The following is a 22,005-nucleotide window of genomic DNA, read 5'->3' on the forward strand; positions in this document are numbered from 1 at the left end:
TCAAAAATGAAGCAATATCTAAACATGATCCAGAAGCGCAGGCATTTTCTCTGGGCCAAGGCTCATTTAAAATGAACTGTGGCAAAGTGGAAAACTGTTCTGTGGTCAGACAAATCAAAATTTGAAGTTCTTTTTGGAAAACTGGGACGCCATGTCATCCGGACTAAAGAGGACAAGGACAACCCAAGTTGTTGTCAGCGCTCAGTTCAGAAGCCTGCATCTCTGATGGTATGGGGTTGCATGAGTGCGTGTGGCATGGGCAGCTTACACATCTGGAAAGGCACCATCAATGCTGAAAGGTATATCCAAGTTCTATAACAACATATGCTCCCATCCAGACGTCGTCTCTTTCAGGGAAGACCTGGCATTTTCCAACATGACAATGCCAGACCACATACTGCATCAATTACAACATCATGGAATGCGTAGAAGAAGGATCCGGGTACTGAAATGGACAGCCTGCAGTCCAGATCTTTCACCCATAGAAAACATTTGGCGCATCATAAAGAGGAAGATGCGACAAAGAAGACCTAAGACAGTTGAGCAACTACAAGCCTGTATTAGACAAGAATGGGACAACATTCCTATAACTAAACTTGAGCAACTTGTCTCCTCAGTCCCCAGACGTTTGCAGACTGTTATAAAAAGAACAGGGGATGCCACACAGTGGTAAACATGGCCTATTCCCAAAAAATCAAATAATTTTTCACTCAAAAAAATACAAAATCAAATTATTTTTCCCTTAAAATGAAAAATTTACTCATCATTAAACATTCGATATGTCATCTATGTTGTATTCTGAATAAAATATTGAAATTTGAAACTTCCACATCATTGCATTCTGTTTTTATTCACAATTTGTACAGTGTCCCAACTTTTTTGTAATCGGGTTTGTATTTGGATGTTTTACTGAACGTTGTTGTCGGCGGAGCAGCGGCGCTGATCAAACGCTTCAGGACGCGCAGACGGGGAAAGCGAGCTGGAGTGCTTGTCAGACTCAGGAAGCATGGATTTCGAAAGTCGTTGCCTAGCATCCATCTGGCAAATCTCCGCTCTCTTCCCAACAAAACAGACGTAGAGCTGATGTAGAACTCCTTTTGCTCTCTCTGACAAATAAGGATTTCTCACACTGTGCTGCTCTGTGTTTCACGGAAACCTGGCTGAATGAAGCCATTCCAGACAGCTCACTCCATCTGCCGGACTTTCAGCTGTTTAGAGCAGATCACGACGCAGAATCAACAGGGAAATCGCATGGCGGCGGGACATGCTTTTACATCAATGAACGGTGGTGTACAGATGTAACTGTGTTAAAGAAGATGTGCTGTTCAGATCTAGAAGTGCTCTTTGTTAACTGCAAGCCATTCTATTCACCACGGGAGTTTCACTCGTTTATTCTGGTGAGTGTTTACATTCCTCCGCAAGTGCACGTAAGCCTGGCTTTACAGAAACTCACTGATCAGATCACAGAGACAGAACAACAACACCCAGACTCTGTTTTGATTATTCTTGGGGACTTTAATAAAGCCAATCTCTCCCGTGAACTGCCAAAATACAGACAGCATTTTACATGTCCCACCAGAGACAGTAATATATTGGATCACTGTTACACCACAATAAAGGATGCATATCACTCTGTTCCACAAGCAGCTTTGGGGCTCTCTGATCACTGCCTGGTTCATCTTATACCGACCTACAAGCAGAAAACTTAAATCTGCTAAACCTGTAGTAAAGACTGTGAAGAGATGGACCAACGAAACAGAGCAGGATTTACACGCTTGTTTTGACCTCACTGATTGGAGTGTTTTTGAAGCTGCTACCACCGATCTGGATGAACTCACAAAGACTGTGACATCCTATATTAGTTTTTGTGAGGATATATGCATTCCTACCAGGACTTATTTAACATTCAACAATGATAAGCCATGGTTTACAGCAAAACTCAGACATCTTTGTTAGACCAAAGAGGATGCCTACAGAAATGGGGACAGAGTCTTGTACAATCAGGCCAGGAACACACTGAACAAAGAGATTAGAGTGGCTAAACGGACCTACTCTAAAAAGTTTGAAGACCAGTTTACTTCCAACGACTCAACTTCAGTGTGGAAAGGGCTGAGAGCCATCACAAATTACAAGACACCATCCCCCTGCACTGAGGCAAATCAACGACTTGCTAATGACCTGAATAAGTTTTATTGTAGATTTGAAACCCCCACACCCATTCTGACCATCTCCCTACACAACCGTTAACACCTACTGCAATCCCCCTCCCCCCCCCCCCCCCCCTGCACTTCAAATCAGTGAGGACGATGTGCACCAGGTCTTCAGGAAGAAAAAAAGAAAAGCACCAGGCCCAGATGGCGTTACACCAGCCTGTCTGAAAACCTGTGCTGACCAGCTGGCCCCCATCTTTTCACAGATCTTCAACAGATCTCTGGAATTGTGTGAAGTGCCCTCCTGCTTCAAACGCTCCACCATCATCCCCGTTCCAAAGAAACCCAAGATAACAGGACTTAACTACGTACAGACCCATGGCTCTAACATCTGTCGTCATGAAGTCGTTTGAAAAACTGGTTCTGGCTTATCTGAAGGACATCACTGGACCCTTACAGGACCTCCTGCAGTTTGCTTACCGAGCAAACAGGTCCATGGGAAATGCAATCAACATGGGATTGCACTTCATCCTGCAACATCTGGACAAAACAGGGACTTATGTGAGGATCCTGTTTGTGGACTATAGTTCGGCTTTCAACACCATCATCCCAACAGCCCTCCAGACCAAACTGACCCAGCTCTCTCTTCCTAGCTCTATCTGTCAGTGGATCACCAGCTTTCTGACAGATAGGCAACAGCTAGTGAGACTGGGGAAATTTATGTCCAACAGCTGCTCCACCAACACTGGTGACCCTCAGGGATGCGTTCTCTCCCCACTGCTCTTCTCCCTCTACACCAACGACTGCACCTCAAAAGACCCCTCTGTCAAGCTCCTGAAGTTTGCAGTCGACACTACAGTGTCTACACTAGGCACTCCAGTTAAATGTTCCCCACTTATGCAATAAAAATGTGCAATATCCTTATATTTATTTGTTACCCCTCCATCCTAGTACATCACTGCATCCTACTCAATTCTATTCCATTATCATCTATAGCATCTGTGTGTTGTTGTTGTTGTTCCCCACAACAATGTAGTTTCACTTTCACAACTAAACACACAGGGCTTTATGCAAATTTTCCCACATAGCAATCTTCTTTCTTTGCATGAACATTTGGGCGGCATTATGCAAAAAGTGATGTAGACATGTGGGGGCGTGTTAGAATGAGCCATTTTAGGTAGGAGTGGTTGACTCTCAACTTTTATAAAGAATATCTCTTTGGATTTAAGACTAGTCATTGCAACGTTACAGATCTTCTTTATGCACCAAGGGCTTGTAACACTCCAAAAGTAAAAGTAACACTTATGGATCCGCCTACATAGTGTGTCTTCTACTGTCACTCTTGTCACGTGACCCCCCCCCCAAGTTTTATATCTCTCCCCCCCAACCCCCCCCCCCCCCCCCCCCTCCTGGACGAAATACGTTCCCTCGGCTATGTTTGCACATGTGCAAACTTCTTCTTCTTCTTCTTTTATTGCTTATTGGCGGTTGGCAAACTACCTTATTAGTGCATTACTGCTACCAACTGAGTTCAAGTGTGGAGAGCTTAAGTGTGCTTTACAGGACATAGAGTCACCGGTGCCGTCATTTTTACTCATAAAGGTAAGAGAATACAGCACTCGGAACTGTACAGGGTCTACTTTACATTATAAAATCCGTAAATATGCATTTCTCTCTAAAGGTGCGTCCAATGAGATGGCGTGTCAGGATCATCATCTTCATCTTTGCACACAGACTCAGAAAACACAAATTTATTAATAAATAATTCAAATATCTCCTTACTATTTCTCCCTGACACATTCATGGTAATTACTTTTGCTGGGGCTTTGCGGCACACTTTAGCCTATTTAGTTTTAAATTTTTTTGCACTGCTCATGACCAGTTGATTTACTGTTTGCTGTTGTAATCAAATCAAAACTCTTCCAAAATGCAGCTTTTTCCAAAACATTGGGAACTTTTAGTAAATTCCTATGCTCCAACTTCTTGCTGATGCTCTAGCATGGTCAACTTCTCACCTGTATGCTAATGCGTGTGTATGCATTGTGTATTGCATAGACAATGTAGCTTATAATATTTATAATATAATCAATATGATTTAAAAGATTAAACACGGTATTTCATACAGTAGCCGAGCCCAATCTGTAAAAAAAAAAAAAAAAAAAAATGGCCCTAGCCTGGTGTCACGGAGACGAACCCCGTGATTCCCGCTACTGGCCAGCAGAGGGCTCCATCTCCTGAATATTGACTCTCACGCACCCACACTCACTTAAACTGATTCACAACTACAATACCCATCATCCCCGTGCCTCGGACTCTGATCATCACACAGGTGCAGCTTATTTGTACGGCTATTTAAGCTGCACAACTCCATCAGTCTAACGCGAAGTCTTGTTTTGCTCCGGCTGACATTTCCAAGCGTTATTTCCCGTGTTTGATTTCCTGTTTACCAGTTCTGTTTGTTTGCCGTCTCTTGAACCATTGCTGCCCGCCTCTTGACCTTGGATTGTTTATTGGACTCTGAATATTGCCTGCTACCCCGATCTACTGCCTGTGTTTGACGATGATTCTGGTTACCTCTACTGTTGTGTTTGCTGGTACTGATCCCTGCCTGTACGACCACGAGTTGTTCAATAAAGCTTGCAAGATGGATTCCCCATCTGGTGATGACTTATTACAGAAGACTTCGCCACAACCGAATCCAGCGGCTTACGATCATCTGTGTGCTACAGTGGCCGCCCAGGCAAGTCAAATCGCTGCTAACCAGCATCAATTGAATCATTTTGACTTCAATCACTGAGGAACTGGTAAAGGCTGTTCAAAACCTCCACAGCACTGCCGTGACGTCACCACCACCGGCAGCGGCCACCATTGCCCACGCAGCAGGAACGCCAGCGCAAGTTAATCCACGACTGGCTTACCCGGAGAAATTTGACGGGGACTCTACCAAGTGTAAGGGCTTCCTACTGCAATGCTCACTGTTCGTCGAGCAACAACCCACCCTTTACACCACTGATGCTGGTAAGATCGCCTTCGTTTGCTCATTATTAACGGGAAGAGCTTTGGAATGGATAACGGCTGTATGGCGCGAGGATGGAACAGCGTTCACCACTTTTTCACTGACTTTCTGGTGCGATTCCGTGAGGTGTTTGATCACCCCCGAGAGGGGAAAGGAGCGGGTGAGCGTCTGCTGGAATTATCGCAGGGAGGATTAACAGCAGCGGAATATGCCATGAACTTTCCTACACTGGCTGCTCAAACGTCATGGGTGAGTGACACGCTGAAAGTGTTGTTTCGCAAGGGGCTTAATCACGAACTGCAAACCGAACTCGCTTGCCGTGATGAGGGGAGAACTCTGAGTGATCTCATTTCGCTAACCATCACCATTGATAACCTACAACGCTCTCGCCGTGTCAGCGCTCAACGCCTCTTCCCCGTTACGACAACCCGATCCGCAAGAAACTACAGAACCCATGCAGATCAACTCCTATCATCTGACGGCTGAGGAACGTCACCGCCGCATGTCTAACCGACTCTGTCTCTACTGTGGCGCTCCGGGGACATCAACGAATTACTTGCCCGTCACGTCGCTCTTCTTGTACTCCTAAATCGGTGAGTGCATCTTTTAACTGTGTCTCAGTCCCTCTGGTAATCAAGACTAACAACGTTCGTGGCTACCACTGCTCTACTTGACTCAGGAGCAGCTGGGAATTTTATCTCTGAAGAATTTGCCAAAAGGAATAACATTTCTCTAATTTCATGTACAAATTCTCTGTCTGTAGCCACAATAGATGGACGCCCTTTGGGGTCTGGATTGATTACTCACCGCACTCAAGAACTGCAAATGTTAACCGGTCTGCTACATCAAGAAACCATTCAATTCTACGTGCTCCCTGTATCTAACACTCCTGTTATTTTTGGCTTGCCCTGGCTCCGACTGCATGACCCTCAGGTGTCGTGGAGAGAGGGACAAATTCTTGGATGGAGCACCCAGTGTCAGAAATCATGCCTTCCGACCATCTCTCCCATGACTGTGCAAGTCGTCACGTTAGACTCGGACTCCACCAGCATTCCCAATCTGCCCAAAAAGTATCACGATCTCGCCACCGCCTTCAGCAAGGTACAAGCAAACACATTACCACCACACCGCAGTCACGATTGTGCCATTGATCTAATTCCAGGCTCATCACCACCCCGGGGACGAGTATTTCCATTATCATTACCCGAGTCAGAAGCTATGGCCAAGTACATCGAGGAGGAGTTGGAGAAGGGGTTCATACGTCCGTCCACCTCTCCTGCTTCAGCTGGCTTCTTCTTTGTCCGTAAGAAGGATGGAGGTTTGCGCCCTTGCATCGATTATCGTGGACTCAACGAGATAACAGTAAAGTTTCGGCTATCCCCTTCCACTGGTGCCCTCTGCATTAGAACAGCTACGAACTGCACAATACTACACACCAATTGGATTTGCGCTGCGCATACAACCTCATCCGCATTAGGGAGGGGGACGAGTGGAAAACAGCTTTCTCAACCACCAGTGGGCACTACGAATACCGGGTGATGCCGTTCGGACTGGTCAATAGTCATTCGGTTTTCCAATCCTTTGTCAATGACATCTTCAGAGACATGCTAAATAGGACTGTTATCATATACATTGACGATATCTTGATCTATTCAGAGACCCTGGAGGAACATATCCAACATGTGAGAGCCGTGCTGCAACGACTCATTGAACACCAACTCTATGCCAAGGCGGATAAGTGTGAATTCCATACCACCTCCACCACCTTCCTGGGGTACGTCATCAGTCCAGAGGGGGTCGCCATGGATGAGAGCAAAGTCAATGCCGTTCTCAAATGGTCCGAACCCAAAACACTAAAGGAACTCCAACGCTTTCTGGGGTTTGCTAATTTCTACCGCCGTTTCATCAGAAACTTCAGCTCTGTGGTCAGTCCCCTCACGTCAATGGTCAAAAAAGGAACCCATCGGCTACACTGGTCAGAGGCTGCTCTCCAAGCATTCCAAGAACTAAAGAAACGGTTTGTGACTGCACCCATACTCCACCATCCTGACCCATCTCTTCAGTTTCTCGTCGAAGTGGACGCCTCCAACACTGGTATCGGGGCTATTCTCTCTCAACGCCAGAGTTCTACCGCTAAACTCCACCCATGTGCCTTTTACTCCCGCAAACTCAATGCTGCTGAACGTAACTACGACGTAGGAGACCGTGAACTCCTCGCTATGAAGGCGGCCTTCGAGGAGTGGAGACACTGGCTGGAGGGGGCCAACTTTCCTTTCACTGTACTAACAGATCATAAGAACCTTGAGTATTTGCGCTCAGCCAAGCGCCTCAATCCACGGCAGGCAAGATGGTCATTGTTTTTCTCCCGATTCGACTTCTCAGTTACCTACCGTCCGGGCTCCAAGAACACAAAGACAGATGCGCTATCCCGTATTCACGAAGATGAACAGATCTCCTCCGAACCTGAATCTATACTCCCTCTCAAGGTAATCATTGCACCCGTACAATGGGACATCATGACACTTATCCAACAACACAACTCTCAACATGCACCTCCAACAACTTGTCCTCCTGATAGGGTTTACGTACCACCCACTCTACGCGATCAATACTCAACCACACGCACTGTTTGCCCGCATCCGGTCATCCAGGTATCACGGCTACCATTCATCTGCTTCAGAACCGGTTCTGGTGGGAATCATTACCCAAAGACACCATAGCCTTCATCCAACAATGCCAAACCTGTAATGCGCACAAGACTCCCCGCCAATTGCCAGCCGGATTACTCCAACCACTCCCCATCCCACAACGACCTTGGTCCCACCTGGCAATAGACTTTATCACTGATCTACCTGTCTCTCAAGGTAACACTGTTGTTCTTACTGTGATTGATCGATTCTCCAAAGCCTGTCTCCTTATTCCTCTACCCAAACTGCCTACTGCTCTGCAAAACTGCCGAACTACTCTGTAACTGGGTCTTCCGTCTCTACGGACTACCGGAAGATATAGTCTCCGATAGAGGTCCTCAATTCACATCCCGTCTCTGGAAAGCCTTCTTCCAAGCCCTCGATGTAAACGTAAGCCTGACCTCCGGTTACCACCCTCAATCCAACGGTCAGGTCGAAAGACTCAATCAGGAACTCACCCGGTTCTCCTGAGATCATATTGTAGTTCCAACCAAGAAGATTGGGCACGGTACCTCCTTTGGGCTGAGTACGCACAGAACTCTCTGGTCAAGCCAGCTACTGGTATAACTCCCTTTAAGTGCATCCTAGGCTATCAGCCTCCCATGTTTCCCTGGTCCGGGGAACCCACCGACGTACCCGCCGTCACGGACTGGTTGCAACGCAGTGAGGAGACTTGGAACCAAGCTCACGTACATCTTCAACGAGCCATCCACCATCAAAAGGAACATGCTGACCACCGTCGGCGTCCTGGGCCTGTATACCAACCCGGACAATACGTGTGGCTCTCTACCCGAGATCTCCGTCTCCGACTACCCTGCAAGAAGTTAAGTCCAAGGTACGTGGGTCCATTCAAGATTACACATCAGATCACTCCTGTTTCATTCCGTCTTGCATTACCTGACACCTATCGCATCTCTCCCACTTTTCATGTATCTCTGCTCAAGCCCGCTGTGGCCCCTGGAGAGGAGGGAGAGGGGAGGTCCCGTGAGCAGAGTCCCCAGCCCGTCCAGATTGAGACTGAGGAAACTTACCAGGTGTGAGAACTTCTTAACTCCAGGCGTCGTGGACGCATCCTGCAGTATCTGGTCGACTGGGAGGGGTACGGTCCGGAGGAACAATCCTGGGTCAATGCTGACAACATACTAGACCCCAACCTCATCACTGAGTTCCATCGGTTACATCCGGAGAGACCGGCCCCTCGACCACGCGGTAGACCCCGACGTCATCTACCATCTCGCGCCAGGAGTCGCTCGCAGGGAGGGGGCTCTGTCACGGAGACGAACCCCCGTGATTCCCGCTACTGGCCAGCAGAGGGCTCCATCTCCTGAATATTGACTCTCACGCACCCACACTCACTTAAACTGATTCACAACTACAATACCCATCATCCCCGTGCCTCGGACTCTGATCATCACACAGGTGCAGCTTATTTGTACGGCTATTTAAGCTGCACAACTCCATCAGTCTAACGCGAAGTCTTGTTTTGCTCCGGCTGACATTTCCAAGCGTTATTTCCCGTGTTTGATTTCCTGTTTACCAGTTCTGCTTGTTTGCCGTCTCTTGAACCATTGCTGCCCGCCTCTTGACCTTGGATTGTTTATTGGACTCTGAATATTGCCTGCTACCCCGATCTATTGCCTGTGTTTGACGACGATTCTGGTTACCTCTACTGTTGTGTTTTGCTGGTACTGATCCCTGCCTGTACGACCACGAGTTGTTCAATAAAGCTTCAGTATCTTCTAGTTCGCTCTTTCAATACATAAAAAACCTGGCCCGACTGGACTCAGCATGTCAGGCCCCATTGGGTCCCGATGGGCATGCAGACCTCTAATACACATACATACATACATATCATACACAAAGCAAGTGTATTTATTTCAACTTGCAAGTGCCAGACCACTGATTCATCAAACCTGCTTTCTTGGATTCTGTGTTCTTCCAACTTTATAATTTTGTAGTAAGTAACAATATGCTAAGGGGAAATGTTTCAGAGTAAAAGTATACATTTTAATTAGTAAATATATTGGAGTAAAAGTGAACGTTATAAAAACTTAGTGAAATATAAAAACTTAAGTAAAATACAGGTTCTCCCAAAAATACTTAAAGGGGTCCTATTATGCTCTTTTACAAAGTCTTGATTTTGTTTTGCCCCTTTTATATAGCCACGGCCGCCTGCTGTGAGCTTCATTGTAAATATTGCATCAAAATCAAATCAATTGCATTCGTTGTAGTTTTTGAAATGTGATTTCTGTTAAATAAAATATCTCCTTTTGAAGTGGACTGTGAGCTTTGTAACTTTCCAGACCTTTTTTATGCTCAAACAGCAAACTTTACGGACTAACTAAAGTTGAAAAAGTGAAAAAGCATAGACCCCCTATAAGAACTGTAACTAAGTATTATTGCTTCGTTACATTACACCACTGTTTTCAAGACAACAACTCACTGATACAAATGATCCAGTCAAACGAGCCTCAAGTTAAAAATGTACTGAATTTAGAAGTCTAAATCAAAATGAGCCAGGAACACAAGATCCTCTGAGCTTGAATGCGAGCATGATTCAAAATGTAAGTCACTAATGCCAAACCTTTGGACATATTACGGTAGTTACGTATATGTTTGCATAGCATTCCAAAGACATAGTGTCTTGAAATGTTAACACATTTTGCCCTATTTGATGTCTGTTTTTACAATGTATGTTTAAATTGTTTATTTGTCAACACATTTTCTCCATTTTTTTTCTAAATTTTTATATACTAGGCTATATATTTTATTTCACTTGTTTGCACACTTGAATTATCATTAATTATCAGTAGTAGTTATCAGTGCATAGTAAGTTTTGGTAATAAAATAAAATGTTTTCTTGCAAAATAGATAAACTTTCATCAATCAGTAGCATTATGATCATCATGACACATACAGCGTTGACCAATAATTTGTTGGATAAATATCAAAAAAGGTGACTATTAATAATAATAATAATAATAATAATAATAATAATAATAATAATAATAATAATAATTATAGCAGAACAACAGTTAGTAGTAACACAGAAAAGCTACAAGAAATATGCCTGAGGCCTCTTGCATAAAGCCTTATATAGCCTTACATAAAGTTTTAATGGCTACTCGGTTCATTTTGAATTTAGTTTGAGCAAACTTGGCTCAAGAAGGTGGATAAATGTTTTGCAGTGTTCATCACCATTGTAACTTACACTACACAACTAACCTACTCTGGAGAAGGTATTATTCAGGGTGGGAGATCACAAACCAAAACCAATCAGCTCTGGGCAAAGTGACATATATCTGATGCACAATCGTCACTCCCCTTCTATCTCATGCACCAAATTAATGTGGTTCATACAGTGAAAGAATTTTAGAGACAAAATTGCCCAGCTTTTGCTGTCAAATATTTATTATATTTATTTTATATTCATTATATATTATTTATATCATTATTGTATCACACCTAAGCAATGTATATTTGACAATTTATATTAAACATTTAATTATATTAAACATTAATAAATATTAAATATTTAGTTTAAATTAAATATGAACATATAAATTAAAAAAAACAACAACTTTAGAATATAAAAAGCTTTGAAACTGATTAGACTTACATGTTTTCTTTTAAGCCCTTTGGTGGACATATAAATTATTAATTAAATTCAGTTAATTTAAAAAAATCTGGATCAAATTCTGAGAGAATATTTATAGCAAACGTTGTGAGCCCACTGAACTCGATCTATGCCAGGTTGGATTTGTTTGTTCTTGTCAACTCTAAACCTATTCAGAAACTCAGAGTTTGTTCAACCAGATTTGTGCAACAGGCCACTGGGAGACATGTGTAGTGGGAGCTTTCAAAGAGATCTTAATGGACAGACGGTTTATTTTCAGGGTTAAAAGATTAACTGGCATCTCTGTCCCCCTTCCTTTTTAATTCCCTCTCCCACTTTTAACCAAACCACCTCCTTCCCAGTGAGAGTGATCAGTACATATGGGATGGAGTCTACTCTATCTTTCTCTTTGACTTAATTAAATAAGTTCTGGGATGGATGGGCTGACAGATCTCTACTGGAGGTTGAAGGAAGGGGGCTGGGGGAAGGGCGCTTTTATTATCCTGTGCACTTAAAACAGGGACAATCCCCCTTGAGCAACCTGAGGTTAAATGGATTGCTCAAGGGACCTTTATGGTAGTTGAGCCCAGAGTGTCATATTAATGGATCCCTTTCAAATATCTGAACACAGTATAACAACACAGATCTTTAACCACCCAGAAGGTGTACACGCACTCTCTACTCTACTGGCCAAATCCTGTCTGCCTGTGGTTCTTTGGCAGGCATTCACATTCTAGCTAAAGGGCTCATCTTGCAGAAAGGCAATAAGAGGTGCAGTTCAGGTCAGACCAGAGTTATATCCAGCCTGGCTCACTATAAATTAATTTGTGTAATTAGAAGAGTGGAACATGAGTCAGCATTAGGATGGTTGTAGGGTCCTTTCATACTAAATGCTTATATTCAACACAAACAACATTTTGAGTGGAAACAACACACTTCCATGGAGCGACACACAAAGGATCAGAGTTGGCACCCCCTAGCAACTGAAAGATTTTACAAATTTTTATACAGAGTTCTGGCATGAAAATATGGCGCAGTCCGATAGGTCTAACTCAGTCTGACCTAATGACATCATTATCATATGGCACAACTGATTGGTTCTCTCCTGTATCAGTAGCCAATGAGCTCGCTGCACAGCATTCAAATATATTACTAGGGCTTACCGTAGCAGTTGCAGCTTGCTTCAGAAACCCACACCTTCCCCAGCTCCACCTGTATAGATCTGCTATGAGGTGATTCATGTATGCTATATGGGGGTTATTACATGTATGTTACATTTGCAGCAGCAATATTTCTTACATGCTTACAGCAGCATGTTGTGGATGTATTGGCAGTAGCAAATCTTGCTACTTCCTCTGCCACAGCAGTGTAGTAGATCTATTCCGCCAAGACCAAATATATTAATATTGTCATGTACATTACCATACCATTCCCTCAGAGAGTTATCATGACAGAAATTGATTTATTTACTTTCAAATGTTCTTTTGTACTTTGCTTTGTTCTGTGGTATTGTACTGTACCAGGCTGTTTGCACACATGCATGTTTTGTAGTCCTAAGTATCTGTGTAATCTTATTTAATCTTTTCATATTTTAGTTGATTTAGTTTTTATTTTAGTTATTTTTAATTTATTTTTGTTTATTTAATCTAATTTAGTCAGTATGGTCTAGGTCAGTCTCATAGTCCTGTGTTGATTTTATGAACTGTAGCACCATGATATTGGAGGAACTTTGTTTCATTTCACCATGTACAAGCTGGATATTTCTGAAATGACAATAAAGCCACTCTGTCTCTGAAAATCAAATGTTTTCACCAAATAAAAAGTACAGCTACAAAAACATGAAAAGTGTAACACTTACTGTATGTATGTATTGAACAGATTCAGATGCTGATGCTCCCATGGTTCTTTGCCTTTTCTTACAAGTCTTTACAACTGACACACAAATTAAATGGTTATCTTGTCTGATTAGGTAAATGTGTTGACTATAATGGAATTATCTCAAGTGATAACATATACATTTTTTCCCCTATTTTTTATTAAAAAATATTTAAGTTATTAAAATTATTTATATGATCAATTTTCTAATATAAGCACATATAACTAAAAACCTATTCTGAGCAATGTGTTTTTCTATGACTATTTAGCTTTTGTCTTCAAATAACAAGTTTATACATTAATTGTCTTGTTCACAGGTGTGTTTCACATATTCTGCTATGTATTGCAAAAATGTTTTACAGTTTTTTCCATATCATTTCAAAATCATCTAAGCAGCCTCTTATCACTTTACACTGCAATCTATCTATCTATCTATCTATCTATCTATATATATATATATATATATATATATATATATATATATATATATATATATATATACATATATATATATACAGACAGTTACTTTGAAACCTCTATATTTCTATTTAAAATGTTCGTAACTACATTGTTAATGGTGATTGCATATGATCAGATTTAATGCCATTTTGCTGCATTAGGTAATACATGCATTTATTTATTTATTATATATATATATATATATATATATATATATATATATATATATATATATATATATATATATATATATATATATATATATATATATATATAATTTTCTTTTCCCAGTAAGTTATTCTACAATGATGCAAAAATGCCTATTTGTCCAGAATTATGAACTGTTGTATTAATGGGGTTAAGCATGACTTATGACAGCACTTTGGTTGAGATTTTGACGTTTAGAATAATTTAGTATGATGGAAAATTCCCTGGGCCCTGAAGCAGCCTAACACTTTGAACCACAACACTAGCACAAACATCCTTCAAAGATCACATAAGGTTCTCTTCACAAATCATGTCACTAAACAAATCATTTTCCAGTGTAAATTGTTCCTGTCTTGCCTTTGATGTTGTTGTTTTTTTTTTTAAGTTTCTTCCTTCCTGACCTTGCAGTCTCTTTCTAATGGTTGAAAGGTGCACTTTCACCTTTCACATGCCTGTGGATCCTTTGCACTTAGGGCAAAATTGTTTGGATGACCTGGCCTGCACTGATTGTCAGTGGTTTGAACCCTTCTGTATATATTTTCATTACAAGTGTGATTTGTTAAATTATAAGGACACATAATGTAACATTTCTATGGGGTGTTATATGGAGTGGCTTCTTTATTAATCCATATCATGCACTTTGCATATCTTTCAAGAACTGTAGAGATTCAAGTTGTTAATGCTTTTGTAATGAAGTGTAATTATTTTCTTCAATTTTGGTTGGGTAAGGGAGGTATCATAGTAATAACTGGTAATATGGTTAGGATATCACCAGTGGTTTGATGACTAAAATCTAAGTATTGGTCAGCACATCATTGTAGCTGAAGAAGGGGGCTTCAGTAATGAACGAAGGGAAAGGGTCTACAAAGAGCAAGATATGTTGAAGTGTTGCCATGAGGTGATGGGGAAGTTGGATGAATAGTGCTGGGTTATGGTCTTGGCAGGATCTGAAGAATGAGAATGTGTGCTGGGATAGAGTGTAATTTGGGGGTGGGGTGAGTGGTACAAGAAAAAAAAAAAAACAGTAATTCTGCGGCAAAATGTTTCGTTTTGTTTTTTTCCTGCAGGCACATCAGCACTGAAAAAAACACTGAGGCATGAAATGAGCAACATAATGAAAACTTGATTCCTAATCTGACCACTCTCATTATCTTCAGACTGGGATTATCATGCTACAAAGCAAGCAGGCACCACCAAGCACTCTGCTAACATGTTCTGGGTTTGGTTCAGCAAAAAAAACTCATAAAGCTCTACTGCACTAACAAAACAATCTGGCGCAAAGGATTCATAATGTACCCACAGAATTATTCTTTCCTTAAAAATGGCAGCCATTAACCCAGCACAAACCTATGGGACCCCTTGCGGCAGTGTCATTTTTATGTCTAAAATTTTGGCAATAACATAAAAAAGTGAGGAAGTGGGGACATCAAAACTGTGAGGTGTTGTTATCATACAAGCAAAACTGTATATGTGATTCAACACTTGTCCCTAGTAACACTATCTTTCAAACAAGTTAAATTAAAGTGACTATGTACAGTGTACAGTAGGACAGTTTTTTGAACACAACATTCTGGACACCCATAGAAATAGGACAAGACTTCACAAAGTGGACTTTTTTAACAGGCACTGAGAGGCTCAAACCCACCACAGGTAAAGAAAGACTGAAAAAATAGGGCATGTCTGAATGACCAGACTGTTGTCTGGTACCATTCACAATTAGCTGTGAAAGGTGACCCCAGTTTGTGTGAATGTATTGGAACAAGTCAGTGCAGAGTAGGTCAAACAAATGCAGCCTTACCTTATCTCTCCTAGCTGCTCTCAGTGGAAAGAAACAAGAGAAGAGGAACTTCCCCCAGCGTATCACTGCGGCCAGACACCAGTTTAGCCTGGCCATAGTTGCCTTTTTCTATCACACTTTTGCTTCCTTAAAATCACCCTTTCTATTCTGTGTTTATTCTCCAGGTAAATCCAATAGCAGAGAGCTGATGGAAGAAAAGATCCCTTTAGCTACAGAGCAGGTAGCAAGAATTAACCTACTCTTGCTTGCACACACGTTACCTGACTCAGTGGATGCTGCAGCATTCTGTCTGACGAAGGAGGATGAGGAGGAAAGAGGGAGGGTGTGAGAGAAAAAGCAGAGAGAGGGAGGGAGAGAGAGGAACATGCAGTGGGAAAAACTAGAAATAGCAGAGAGTCAAGTTGCTTTTGATGAGGAGGTAGAAAAGGAGAAAAACGTTGGAGAAGAAACTGAATGTGTGTGAGAGGAATACACTTTGAAGGAGAAAACATTTCAGTAATTAACAGGATAAACAAAGTATCACAATCTCAAAAAGGCAGATGTAAATAGGATAGGATACAGGCTAAGATATAGAAAGAAAGGAGAAAATAGAGAAAGGACACAAGAGGGAGAGTGAGTGAGAAAGCCAGAAATAAAGTGAATTTCAGTCTCTGAATTCAAAGCAGATAATGAATGCATGTCATCAGGCAGCCTCACATGCATACATGCACACAGATGCACGCACGCAGTCTCACACGAGGCTGTACGCACAAGGGAGATAAACAACGTGCCGTGTGCAACTGGGTTTCTGTGGAAAGCATTTGTGTGTGTTTTCTTTTACCTCTATATGTGTGCCTGTGTAAATGCATGTGTGAGCTCTGTGTAATACGCTCTCTGGTGTCAAGTGCTCATCCAACTGCAGGTGCACCGCACCACTGCAGAGTCGCCACGCTTCACTAACAAACGTACCCTCTAACTGCATAGAGGGTTGGGGGGGGAGGGGAGCAGGATTAGTAGAGAGCAAGCAGAAAGATAGAGAGGGAAAGAGATGCCAAAAATTGGCAAGAGGAAAAGGCAGAAATGGGGGAAGAGATACAGATACATATTCAAACTCTCTGTTTCTTCATTTGCCCCAGCAATTTTTTTTTTCCCACTTTTACAGTTATGCATACCTCCAAAAAGACAAATTCAGTGGCACCAGTGAACACCATATAATCAATATGTATAGAAAAAGACAGAATCAAGGAAGTGGGTGTAAAACATCAATAAATAGATGTGATTGAGTGCTGAATATACACTTTCTAGCCCATCTGCAGAATCTACTTCATCCAAGCTAAATCATCATTAAACACAACAGACTCCCATAATCACTGTGCCGCCATATTGACTGTGCTGTCACATTCACTTTGAATGTGGGGTGTTTTTTATATGAACAGACATTGTGCTAGATCAGAGAAACATGAATCTCCCAAGCTCCCTTGCCCATAAAGCTGCCTATTACCATAGTCTATATGACATATATGATATATATTTGCATAGCATATCTGATTTGATCTTATTTGCTTTGGTATAGATTTATTTGGGGTTTGAGAAATGTGCTTCATTAAAAGGATGAGGATTACTGAAACAAATGTTTGGGTGGAAATTGTCCATCTAATCCTACCAATCACGATGCAAGAGTATAGGTATAAAAAGGAATTAAATAAATAGGACTTCACAAAATACATTTCTTTTAAATTAGTATCAGATTAACAAGATAAAAGAAAAAAAACTGTAGGACAAGTATGTGTAAGTATTTTGGACTTTTTCTCTTGTTTTACCTGTCTTTGTTCCTGGTTTTCCATATATACAGTATTCTTCCTGTTCTTGATAGTTTAATTATGATTCCTGGCTCCTGTGTTTGTTAATTATCCTGTGTATTTAAGTTCCTGTGTTCCTTCCTTTCTGTCGGGTCTACTCGTTGAGTTTGTGCGTTTGCTTCAGCTTATATGTTGGACTCCCTCCCTTTGTCAATAAAGACGGTTTATGATTACTGCCCTACAAATGCAAAAGACCTTAACTCGTTAGAGTGTGAAACTGAGAAAAATTACTTTAAAGTTTTTTTACTTGTCCAGCCAAATTAATTAGGTAGGACACTTTTAGTAATGAAAATTATCTACATTAAAATTTTACCCCTATTTTGAAGTTAATGTACTCTGCCTTTGCATTTCCTGCAAAACCTGAGAAGTCACACCAAGGCAAAAGGCAGTAACTTCCACATTATCAATATTTAGTTGCTGATCACCATTTACAAAATCATTATAGTAACACCTGTATAAAATCTAGTGATCATGGGCTGTCACATATGGGCTATTGCATATGTTAATGTGACCCTATTAATTAATATATATTTTTTTTTAACGGAACAAGCAGACTAAAAGTTAAACATGTGGATACCGTGGATACCAATTTATTTGCTATGCTCAGTAATATAAAAGAATGCTAGACATAGCATAATTGCTTTTATATTGACTTGAAATATGAAGTAGCCTAACCTAAAAGAATGACTGGTGGATTGATGTGAATGCCAGCAATCAAGAATAATGCTCAGAATGTGGATTAAGCATCTCCAATGATGTTCATTGCTGTGGATTACTTTTATCAGGTTACAAGAAAAGGTAGGATATGGATTTAATTACAAACTGTTAGTAGGCTACTGATTGTATGATTAATCATGCTACCTATGGTATTCGAGTCCACATGCGTCCAACTAGAAGTGACATGATTAAAGGTTATTTATGATTACGTATTGCTGTCAAGGTATCTTGTCTTTACAGGGCTTTGTTATATGGAGCTGTTTGGTAGATCACAATTTATGTAATTTGTTTGTCTACACCGTAAATAAAATGCGGCAGACTTTAATGGACAGTAAAAAAAGGCAGAACACCATAAAACTCCAAGCCGGCACCGTAACTTCATTTTGACGCGCAGTTGAACAAAGTCAGAATCCCGTTACTCAGTTTGACAGTTCCAAACAAAGTGAAAGAGCGGTAACTGCTGTTATATGGTGTTCTGCCTTGGCTTCTACGGGGATTTTCGAAGTTACGGTTGAGACGACCCATTATTTTCTCTGAAAAACAATGAAATTGACTCTACATACTTATGCACATGATAAAGGATGTCTTGAATGTCCCAAAAATATCAATAACTAATTTTTGACAAAAATCATAGTTACGGGCTTTTGCCTTTGCATGGCAGATTACTCGTGCCTCCTGCGTTTTCCCTGCAACGATGAACTGTGACAGAAGACCCGACCAAGACAGTAAGTGGCACCCCTTCTCCCCGGTGTTTGTTTTTCGTTTTTGTTTTTGTTTTCCTGTTTGTTTCTCCCTGCTATAATGGAGGAAGGAGCAATGTACATCGCAGTGGCATTTGTGCCACTTTCCCTCGCCAGCTCCTTCGATGGGGAGACCCTGGTGACACTGTTCTGGCTCGGGATCACATACCATCACCCCGTTGAACTCCCAAACACCACCAACCTCAACTGCATGGAGCTGGTCATCCAGTGTCTGGATGGAGCCTCCGATCCCGATCTGGAACCCCTCCACCATCTGTTCCACAGTCAAGCCCGCAGGCCGTTCCTAGGTCAAGCCCACCAGCTGTTAATCATTCAAGCCCACCTGCCTTTCCTCACTCAAGCCCACTGGCCATTCCTCAGTCAAGTCCGTCGGCCATTCCGAAGTCAGCCCTGGAGGCCTCCCGTGTCTCCATCCTGTACCATCCTCCAGGGCAACCTTGTCAGTGTTTTGGACTTGTTTTCTCTTGTTTTACCCTTTGTTGTTCCTAGTTTTACATATATGGTCTTTTTCCTGTTCTCGTTTAGTTTAATTATGATTTCTGGCACCTGTGTTTGTCCATTATGCTGTCTATTTAAGTTCCTGTTTGTTCCTTCCTTTCTGTTGGGTCTACTCGTTAAGTTCGTGCACTTGCTTCAGCTTCTATGTTGGAACCTCCCCTTTGTTTCGTCAACAAAGACAGTTTATGATTACTTGTGCCTCATGTTTTCCCTGCAACAACGTACCATGACAGTATGGGCTATATGCTTATTTTTGTGACACTCTTGCATTTTATTGTTTTGTTTCCTAGATAGCATCCAGATGTGGGCCACTTAGCAATGATATGGCACTGCTGGCCTTCTTATGGCCCGGACAAAATGGATGTAAGCCTGAAGTGGCCGAGATGTAAAATAGCAAAAATGGCCCAAATTTATCAAATCCCATATGGGCCCCTTTAGGCAAAGATGTTTACAGTGTTAAGAATGTGACCCTAATGCGGCCCATGTGATAAATAGAGAATAAGGCCCAAATAGTGACAACCAAATGTGGGCCACCTTTGGCAAAAATGTGGCACAATTGACAAAGCCTAATCAGGGTGTAAACCAAATGTGGTCCACATATGTTTCAGCAAATGTGGCCCACTCATCCTAAAATGTATCTGGGCCAGTTTTGGCAAAGATATGGCACAGTAAGCACTGGCTAATGTGGGCGTGAGCCTTAAGTGGCCCACATATGATGCCACAAATGTGGCCCACTCATCCTTAAACGTATCTGGGCCAGTTTTGGCAAAGATATGGCACAGTAAACACTGGCTAATGTGGGCATGAGCCTAAAGTGGCCCGTATATGATGCCATAAATATGGCCCAGTCATCCTAAAACGTATCTGGGCCAGTTTTGGCAAAAATATGGCACAGTAAGCACTGGCTAATGTGGGCGTGAGCCTAAAGTGCCCCGCATGTGATGCCGCAAATGCGCCCCAGTCATCCTAAAATGTATCTGAGCCAGTTTTGGCAAAAATATATATATATTGGAACAACCTGTCCATAGTTCTAACCCTACCCCTAAACCTAAAACCACAATATATCCCTAAAGTTAGAGGGATGAATAACTGAGCAATCTGATTTTATCATAAACTTGACATAAACTGCAAACTTGTCCCTCAAATCTTATTGGTTGATTGGAATGTTGTTTCAGTGTCAAAGAAGATCTAACACACACAGACACACACACATTGATATACTGTATGTTGTTTACGGTGACAGTGTTCATTGCTCCCTACTCCCTGAGCAGGGAAAATCTGTTGAAGTTACCTCACTTCGGAACAATTATTCACAGGACTTCAAATATGCAGTTTGTTTATAAAAATAACATCTATTTGAAAATTTGCTTCAACATTTTTGGAGATTTGAGCTCCGTTAGTGGCCATTCAGCGCTCATGAACCCACAGAGAGCTCCCTCGTTTTGGCCAGATCTTCTGGAATTTGCCGCTGGCTCTGATGTCTCTATAGTGGTTAAGCATGAGATACAATTCATTTTGGGTAATTCTAACAGGCAGTTGTTTGTCTTATTAATCTATTATTTGTTCCAGAGGAAATTGTTTTGTCTGAGGGCAAAAATCTCATCAAGTTATATTTTGTGTAACTTTGAAGCTGTTTATCAGAGCACTGCCTTTGTACTTTTAACTGAGTTTTCTAGCAACTTTCATGATGGCTTTTGTTGCTGTTTATTATTCAATAAATACTATTTTATATTCATAGTAGTATTTAGTATTGCGAAACTGTGTGTGTGTGTGTGTTCGTGTTGGTGATTTTTGTGACATTGTTCCTCCATTAGATGGCGACAAGAGACTGTTTTACGAGTCAGCGGTAAAGACTTTTATACTAAAAGAGACTGAAATTTTACAATTTATTTTTACTTTAGCTTGTAAGATGCAGTATATGCACTGATCAGCGCTGTCATCGGAAATCACCCTTAACAGATGAAAGATAGTACAACAAAGATATCTCTTTCCTCAGCTGACATTCAAACTAATGTTTTATTGTGAATATGAGATTGAGCTGAAGAATGAAAGCTGTATCAGATGCAGGTAATCACACTCAGAGTCCATCTCTCTCTCATAATGCTCTACATATAATACAGAGAGCCTTTAATACAGTAATACAATAAGCTTTTAATGAAGCAACTCAATGTTCCTTCATTACTAGTTCTAAAGTGACGTTTTCAAATTAGTAACGGAGGCTTGTGCTCAGCTGTTAAACTGTCAAACTGAGATCTGAATCTGTGGCAAAAGGAAGTAGTTCTGCACAAATGGTTTTTTAAAGACACTTCATTGTTGTTTTTCTTATATATTTACACACTCGTGCCGTCAAACTGTTGTATAAATGCAATATCACACTCGTAGA

General features: G+C 41.4%; 1 protein-coding gene across 5 annotated transcripts in view; it reads right to left on the bottom strand.

The window, feature by feature from the left end:
* The window catches only part of LOC109112830 (tensin-1-like), a 114,091-nt gene extending 97,729 nt beyond the window's left edge, over window positions 1-16,362 (bottom strand). For 3 of the 5 annotated variants that reach the window (XM_042758041.1, XM_042758040.1, XM_042758042.1), the window contains exon 1: window positions 15,809-16,106. In XM_042758041.1, the coding sequence (XP_042613975.1) occupies window positions 15,809-15,904 (96 nt within the window). In that variant the 5' untranslated portion in view covers window positions 15,905-16,106. Of the gene's footprint in view, window positions 1-15,808 lie in introns of all 5 variants that reach the window. The other 2 variants (XM_042758039.1, XM_042758043.1) reach the window with 2 other exon arrangements.
* Window positions 16,363-22,005: the final 5,643 nt, after the last annotated feature.

This window comes from Cyprinus carpio, chromosome A6 (assembly GCF_018340385.1).
Source record: "Cyprinus carpio isolate SPL01 chromosome A6, ASM1834038v1, whole genome shotgun sequence".
In the NCBI taxonomy this organism is placed as follows: domain Eukaryota; kingdom Metazoa; phylum Chordata; class Actinopteri; order Cypriniformes; family Cyprinidae; genus Cyprinus; species Cyprinus carpio.